At 37.9% G+C, this 8,724-nt stretch overlaps 1 protein-coding gene across 2 annotated transcripts; it reads right to left on the bottom strand.

Annotated features, from left to right (window-relative positions):
- Positions 1-290: 290 nt before the first annotated feature.
- Positions 291-8,724, bottom strand: LOC121651082 (vesicle-associated membrane protein-associated protein B/C-like). 2 transcript variants are annotated; one of them, XM_042002956.1, is made up of 6 exons: positions 8,446-8,724; positions 7,030-7,182; positions 4,477-4,580; positions 4,141-4,221; positions 3,587-3,718; positions 291-1,986 (listed from the first exon to the last, which is right to left on the bottom strand). In XM_042002956.1, exons 1-6 carry the CDS (start codon positions 8,501-8,503, stop codon positions 1,819-1,821), a joined length of 696 nt encoding a protein of 231 aa, XP_041858890.1. In that variant the 5' UTR covers positions 8,504-8,724; the 3' UTR covers positions 291-1,818. The 2 variants fall into 2 exon arrangements, with proteins under 2 accessions (XP_041858890.1, XP_041858889.1); XM_042002955.1 differs by having other exon boundaries at positions 3,587-3,766; positions 8,446-8,723.

Here is an 8,724-nt window from a genome sequence, read left to right as displayed (position 1 = left end):
CATAGCATTTTTTACATCGTTTAACAAGTAGCAGATTATTTTTCTCAATTTTGCCTATTGTTTTTTCAGCAGCCTCACATACTTTATTATATCAAGGGGGGAAAAATTAGACGTCTCACAGAAACACTTGGGGCTTATGCATTTTTAATCCATTATGATGCTACATGATCCATAGTTGTTTTTCAATTTTCTTCCTTTACTACAGTATGTTTACAACTTTGCCAGTTACTGAGAATTTTTATGTACATACAAAATATTATCCAATGACTGTGTGATTACATTGTTGTGACTGTATTGGTGCAGGCATGGTTTGAAGCCTTGATGCTTTTTTTTTTCCTTTAACGTAGTGTGTATTCACAGAATTCCTGTCAGAAGACAACATCCACACATCTCTGCTCCCCAAACTCATCAGGGAATGAAAAATGCAGATGTGTCTCTAGAAAAAACAACCAAGTTTGCCGAGATGGTCATGAAATAGCCAAGATAATACAGCTGTGTTATCATACAACTACCAGAGCCCAACAGGAAATAAATGAACAGCTGATCAAAATGAAATAAAAGACAAAATGATAAACCAAAGATGGTCCCTTCTGAAGTTTTTTTTTTTTTTTGCTTATATAATTCTATCACTCAAAAAAATAATCATATAGATCCAGGCCATTTCATGCAGGCTGCGGAGTGCACAATTGCATATAGTGCATTTGATAATAACAGAAGCATTGTGACTGTGATAATACAGGAGAACAACAACAACAAAAAAAGAAAAACAAGGATAGAAAATCCATCCTTCATGGGCAAAACTGTTAAATACTCAGTTTATTAAAAATGTATAAGTTGGTTTGCTAGTAGCCTGGTGTGACTGAACCACAGATCAGGACAAATATCAGGAAACTAATGTTTGAAATTAAAGTCCAGCCTTGTTTTGTAAATTAATGTATACACAGCATGAATTCATAATCAATACCTTGATTTTACTCAGTTGTAATTTTATTAATGACCCAAAAATTGATTTACTGAATTACAACAGATTTCTCTGTCTAGATGGAGACTGAAATCATCAAAAGTTTCAACCATGATTTCCAATAAACACCCTTTATTTTTTCTGTTGTATACAGGAAACCTGCTCAGATGACAGTTTTTTTTAAAGCAGCCCTCTTCCTTTGTTCTAAAGCAACCTGCGATTTCACTGTTTGCAGTCTCCTCACATAAAAACATCCACACAGTCACATCAGCGCACCTGCAGGAGGCAAAATCAACAAGACACAAATGCGGCTTCTACTGGCTCATATATGTATATATATTTATATTTATATATTTTTTGTTTTAACCACAAACCGTTTAGAAGTCAATACATTAAGTCTGAGCTTAGAAAAAGTCTTTCACTGATCAGCTGCGTTTACTTCTTCTTGCAGATTATCAGTAATGAGAAGAAGAGAGATCATCAGAAGTTAAAGAACATGAATGAGAGCTTAAAATCTAAGAATCAATGAAAGACTTTAAACATTCAGCCAGTGTGAAGCCACCATCACACCATGAACTGTTATCTGTGCAAGTTGGGGAAGATCATTTAGGAAGAAGAGATGGACGGAAATAACAGATCACAGGTGGTCATTATTTCACAAAAAGAAAAAGAAAGAAAAGAAAAGAAAAAGGCCGGAACTGTGACAAAAACGCTCACACTCGTGGTTTAACTCAGGATTGCCTTCATTAGTTTTAAACACTTCAAACCCAGAAGACATCCCCGTTTCCACCATTGACACATAGTGCTGAGCAAGCTGTCCATCCGTCCGTCTGTCACTGTGCTGTCCATCAGTGTCTCTACAGGACCAGCTTGCCAACGATGGCTCCAATCACAAAGAAGAGCAAGCAGAGCGCCAGGACACGGGTGCTCAGGCCTTCGTCCCTCATGGCCGTGGTTGTCATGGTGTTAGAGGAGTGAGAAGCAGCCACTGATGTCACCTTTCTCTTCCGCAGACCGTCGTCCTCCTGTAATTTAAAGAGGTCAGAAAAGGAATTAAAAACAATCAAAACAGCTCAGTATCTGAAATCTCACACTGGGAAGAGCAATGTTGTTCAGCATGAACAGCAACATTAGCTGACAAGTTTTCTTTCATTCTTACAGTTTAGAACTAGATGACCAGATTCCTTTCACAAAACTTTTAAACTACTTTAGAAAAAAGCAACAGTAACAAATTTATTTCAGGACACCCGATTACAAAAAATACCAAATGTAAGCTTTTAAAGCTATCAGAAATTTCATAAATAAGGATAAAATGGTTTTTGGTGGGTTCGGTTCACTGCTGTAACAAATAACCTAAACATAGTTTCCCATAGTTCTGTACTAATGTCGCTGCTCTACTCCTCCATGTCTGCGCTCTTCCTCTCCTGCATCTCCTGTTGTTCCATGAATCATCACACTGACGGACGGTGATTAGCTTTTCTGTTGCAGTTATCGTTTCTCTTGTTGTGTTTATTTATTGCTCAGGTGAGAAGGAGGAAACTAGCAGTACATGGTTCATACCGGCACATATATACTCACAAAGTATTGTTTCTGGACATGCTAGAAATACTAAGCAAAATTTTTTAGTGTCATGTCAAACAGACCCATATCACTATAACATGAAGCCGAAGAATGAAAAATGTTAACAGCAGCCTGTTTCGGTTAGTTAGTGTTTGCCTTTATTTCATATTACTTTTCAGTATTAATGAGGTTTGCTATTCACGTAGCTGTAAAATCTACTAGTCATGAGACAGATAAGAGATCAGGTTCAGATATCTAGTGAAACAGCAAAAAGGAAGCAAGGGGACATCTTCTCTAATTCACTGGTGCTGTGCAGATGTTGACACAGGTAAGATTATTAAATGTGATGAGATAAATTATAAACAAGTTCTCAGATTCAAATCAGAGCAGGACCCTTCTTTACGTCCAACAATGTAGTTGACAGGTGGTAGAAAGATTTATACTTCAACTATGCAGAAAAGTTTTGATGGGGGGCTAGGCCGGGGCCAGGAAAAGGGTGGCACAAATATTTCCTTTAAAACTGCCGCTGTACCTTCCGATGCTTTGTCTGCCTTTCTGTCCATGATGCACATGTGCAGTAGTGGCAATTGGGTCAGCCGTGACATCACCGAAAAAGTTGTGAAACAACAGTATCATGGTGAGCTGGCAACAGAGCTCGAGAGTTTGGGGACATTTTATAAAAATTGTAGAGAAGCATGTGCAATGCAAAATCTGCAAGGTAGAACTTGGTATAAAAAAGTATATAAAAAAGGTATTGTGCTTTATAAGTCACTGTATAAAGTTAGCATGCAGGTAATTGTCTACTAAATTTTCAATAAATATTCAACTGTTTTTTCCCCCAACATAATTCTAGTCCCACACAATGAGCTACTTCCGTTCTCTTTATTATAACCCACCTCCAAGAAAGCAGCTAATTTCAAAATAGTTTAGTGTGTAATTTTATTTCAGAATATATGGATTTTTCAGGATCAAACTACAAAACTATCATGCTTTGGTGTGCTCAGCAGATGCCAAATACAAGCCTGAAAGAAAGCACAGAGTCTTATTTGTTTTAGTGTGCCTCACCCTGATCTGTTTGTTTTCTTCCCGTAGCCTCTGAACCTCCATCTGCAGCCGCTTGCACTCTTCCATGATCTTCTTCACCTCACCGTCATCCAGCGAGACACTGGCTGACTTAGGCAGCACAGAGTGTTCAGTCTTAACAGAGGTAGAGGAAGACACAGTTTTGTTGCTTTCACTCTCATGCTGTGGAGAGAGAATGAGGGTGGGGGCGATCGGTGGGACGAGGGTGAAAGAGGAGGAAGGACAACGGAATGAACAGACATGCAGTTATGTGCCAGGGAATGAGATGAAAACAAACCAATGGTAACACAGTGATGTGTTGCTGGTGGGTAGGTACTGAAATAATACTTACAAAGGGGAAAGTAAATTTTAATAAAACATAGAATACAAACATTTAACTCACAATATGAGTGAACTGTGAAATACACTGTATAAATTCTGTGCTTACAAAGCTTATGATAATGTGAGAATATTCCTATTGTGCATCTATACCTTACATGGATACATACACTGACATTGCAAAAGTTATTGACCTGAACAGATCAATCTATACTTACAGTTTTATCATTTTCTAGAGGCATCTCAAATGTACATCTCAACTTTGAATCCATCAGTTCTTCAGGCTTTGCCTCCTTCCACTGTAGACAAGAACATTGTGATGAAAAAGAGGAGAATCAGTTAATAATCCACACATTACCTTATAAATATTACAGCACTTTGTTTTTAACTGTGACAGCAGTAATGCACTTGTATTTATCTATTTTTTGTTAAAAAACAAACTCCATGTCCATTAAGCAGGTGCTTTTATCCAAAATGACAAGAAACAAGTACATTGCCAAATACCCCCTTATTACATGAAACATCAAAGCCAGATCTTATGCCAAGATACTTACAACTCCTTCCATGTCAGTCATGTCATAAGGAGCCAGCATGGACTGCACCATGAATTTATGTTTGCTCTTTTCATTGGGGTCATAGTCAAAGGGCTGTAGCATAACTGTGGAGAAAACAATGCCAAGAGATAGAGCATCAAGGAAAACCTAACTTCATGTACAAAACTTAAATTCCCAAAGAAATGTATAGCTTTGTCCATTGAACATTTATACTATGTGCCACTATTTGGACACTTTTAGGGTGTGCTACTTTTCTTGGGAAGATCATACTTGGAAAACCTCAGTCAGGTTTTATCAGATTAAATAAAGAAAAAAAGACCTGCTTACTCCCAGTGAAGATTTTTTATTTTTATTATCTGGATGATCAATAAATGTATTGTTATTAAATTAATCTAATATAGATGTATTAAAAGCAAAAATAAATCTCAACTATTTCATGTTTTTATGCCATGCTACCTTACCAAGTCAGGAAACCAGAACACTTATTCTTTTTCAAGAGCTTTTCTCTCGCTCACCCTCTGTGTCTTGCTTGTTCCTAAATTCTAATCCATTACATCTAATCTAGACTTTTATGACTTTAATCCCTGACTTGTATTCTTTTCCATTTTAGCAGTAGTAACAGCTTCTAGAAGTGTAGCTAATTCTTAAAATTTGTTCTTGTTCAATCGTATCTAAAACTTTAGTTTTGCTTGTTTACTTCATCTTTTTATCCCCTTGTTTAAAAACAAATGCTATTTAAAGATGTGTTGAAGCTCCTAAGTAAAACCACAACTGTGAAATAATTATGTTTCGTTATTCTGGGATTTATAATACATCTACACACAAATTGTTTAGTTTAATGACAAGCACAGTTATGATATTTTGTTAGTTTAAAATCTCATCTATGAGTTTATTTTTTATTCAAACAAAGTGGACAGAGCATTTTATTTTTTTCTTAGACTATGTCTACATGGCACCGAAGTCAGTTCAGTTATAAAAACAGTGGCAACAGACTAGGAGAAAGGCTTCACCGTCCACATGAAACTACTGTAGTACATGCTACAGGGCTGTGGGGGGCACTATCATGATTAAATAGTAACACTCCAAAGATAGAAGAAGACGTAGCGCGTGTGCAGATAAAGGCTCACTGCGTGTTGCAGGAAGTTAACATTGGAAGAAGAGAAGATGGCTGAGGATTCACTGTGAGGCAAAAGAGAAACATTTGTTCGGACTGATGAAGTCGAGCTTCTTCGAGTAACACTGAACAACAAAGCAATAAAATTTGAGGAAGGCGTGGATTGGGGATCGGTGCGTGTTCACCACATTGACATCATATCCTCCAGTTGTGCCGTTACGGTGTCCTCACGGAACAGACGATAGAGGTTTCAAACCTATCCACCTTGATACCTGGCTTCAGACATGATCGGTTTCATGGAGGCTAATCCGTGGTTTTGTGGGGATGAAAGAGTGGATTGCTAAAATATTTATGCGGTTTTACTGCAATTCGACTTCGTGGGGACGGCTCCTTAGTTATTACTCTCACTGAAAACATTTATAAAAGATGCCTCCTATTTTATTCCTCATAATGAAATTAGTTAAATAAAAAACATCTCATCTCAACTGTGAACTGATATGTTTATGATGATTTAGAGTAGAGTAGGGCTGCAACTAATGACTATTCTGATGGTCGATAAGTCACCAACTATTAAAACGACTAGACAACCAATCAGATTATGTATCTCATGATTATTATAAATGGATCTGATTTCACTTTCAGCCTTGAAATTTTGCATAACGTTGTTAAGTCCGACGTGCCTCCTCTTTAAGTGTTCGAGCATTGCAGACGTACTTCCGTGGTACACAAGGTCCGCTTTACAAATCTCAAATGTATTTAATATATTTTGTAAGTTATCCCAGACTTTTGACGTTCTCTGCCGCCGTTTTCCTCCCTGGTCCGCCACCATATTTTTCCCCTTGCGGACTTTATTGCACATGTGCAACTCTCAGCAGAGATAAAAAAAAGAAGACGATGTCTCACTCTGTATCTTTGTTTGTTTGTTTTTTGTTGCCGACAATAGTCGACGGCTAAATTTGTTGTCGACTATTTTTATTGTCGACCACTGTTGACAACGTTGACTAACCGTTGCAGCCCTAAAGTAGAGATGGAAGATTTAAGTGGAATGTTTACTTTGGGGCTGTAAACACAAGCCAAGCAGACTAACAGAACAGAATTTAGTGTTGTCTAACTAAAACTATAAAGATTTTAATCACATGATAATGAACTGTTTTTTTTTTTTTTACTTGCATTCAGTAAAAATTACACAACAGCATAACTTTTTAGGGTTGCTGTAGGGCAAAATGGTTAATAAAAATTTATACTTTGTCATTAGAACCACGTGTTTAATGTTTCTTCTTCAGTGAACACCTAGTTCTCATACAAGAAACATTTCCTAAAAGCAATGACAGATCAGATAGACATCTCATTAAAGAATTTCTGAAAATCTCATTGCAACATCTCAAGCTACTACTTTGATAGTCCACATGTTGCATTACAATACAAAAATGATTACGAACCAGAAACATTGATGGAGGTTCCAGCGTCGATGATGCCACTGTTTGGGCGCACACAGTATCTGCGAGGTGCAGTTGTCTTGACTTTGAAACACACATTTCTATCTGTGGGGTTGGTAAGCTTCAAGGTAGCAGTGACAACATCTGTGAACGGACCTGAGGAGGACACAGATACAAACAAAGAAACACTCAGTGGTTTTTAGGGTCTGTGTGCATCTTTATTTTACATTCATTTCTTGATTTGGGTACACATATGCATCTATCATATGCTTGCAAGAATGGGAATTTACAGGCTCAGCTATCACTTGTTTAATTAAGTATATAAACAGCATATGTCATATGGTTGCACAGATGAAGTTGTGACTTGTCTGTAAGGAACCCTACAGAGCTTGCCATAAATATGAAAAATAAAATATCAAAGCTGCAGAAAGAGCCGCAACATATGCAATAGTTTATTGCTCATGCCCCACCCTCAGTCAGAAGCTGGATGCTGCAGAAAACTTGTTATATGGCTGAGTAAATGATGCTACTGTCTCTTTGCTTGTCGAGCGTTCAATCTCTTACATGTTGCTCTTAAAATCTCACCGTGTTTAATGCCTAAAGTAAGATTTTGGATAAGTGTCTTCGACAAATAATCTGTCACACTGTTCATGTCTAACTGAATGGGTGTATGCATCTTCTGGCTCATTTGAGCATTCAAAGAAAGCGCTACAGTAATTAATTAGTAAACACCCCCCTACTATACTAACTATACCCATTTCTTAAGCAATATGATAAATCAATTATCCAAGAAAATACCAATTATCCATGACACACTTGCAGCATTTGTATTATCATAATCAGTTTGCCTGGACAGAGAAAAGCTGGGCAAGAATTTGGGTTGCATAGTAGAAGAAACGACAAATCTCTGAATCAGAGCTTGCTAGCTGAGATTATTGGGAAATAAGCATGGTAACATGACCAAGTAATAACACCCAAGTCGTGGAAAATGCTAGAATAGTCACTTTTTGGCAGTCGTGTTTTAATAGGATTAGAAGAAACTAGCTATATGTCATATTTTAGATCACATAATCGTGTTACATATATTGTCATTGAGCGAAAGAGAAAGTATAAGAGGAAATAAAATGAGAGAATTTGAGAAACGGAACGGTGGGCCTGACCTGACGCGGCAATGACAGCTAGCAGTTGTCTGCTAGTTAGATTAGCTAAAGCTGCCTAGCTAGCTAGTTAGCATCGTCGCCACAACTGTCACAATAGACTTCAGCCGACAATATCCGTTTTCTTGAAGAAAATGTGGCAACATTAACTAATGGAACATTTCAAAACGCTAACGACTGACACAAAAATTCACACACTGGCTATCATTAATCACTTCTGCTAGCTATCCAACTCCGGCCCTGCCCTCCGCTTCAACATTACCTCTGAATTTCAGTTCGTGTTGTGGCTCTAGCACCAGGACTTGTTCTGGTCTGGCCATGTCCCAAGGCGAATTCCGTTCGTAACGGTAAGGACAACAACGTTATATAGCTAGTGGCTCGTAGGGATAAAGCAGCTGGCCCCCGAAGAAAACCACACAGCCGTCTTTGGTTTACCAACGGAAAGGTAGGAGGGGATTTACAAATGCACCACCACTCGGACTGACAGGCTGGCCGACTGCTTCTGGGGACTAGCGTGCTATTGCTAACTCCACTAGCAGGG

Source organism: Melanotaenia boesemani, chromosome 13 (genome assembly GCF_017639745.1).
Source record: "Melanotaenia boesemani isolate fMelBoe1 chromosome 13, fMelBoe1.pri, whole genome shotgun sequence".
NCBI lineage: Eukaryota > Metazoa > Chordata > Actinopteri > Atheriniformes > Melanotaeniidae > Melanotaenia > Melanotaenia boesemani.
Note: the sequence above shows the minus strand (reverse complement) of the source record. Positions and strands in the feature narration are given on the sequence as shown.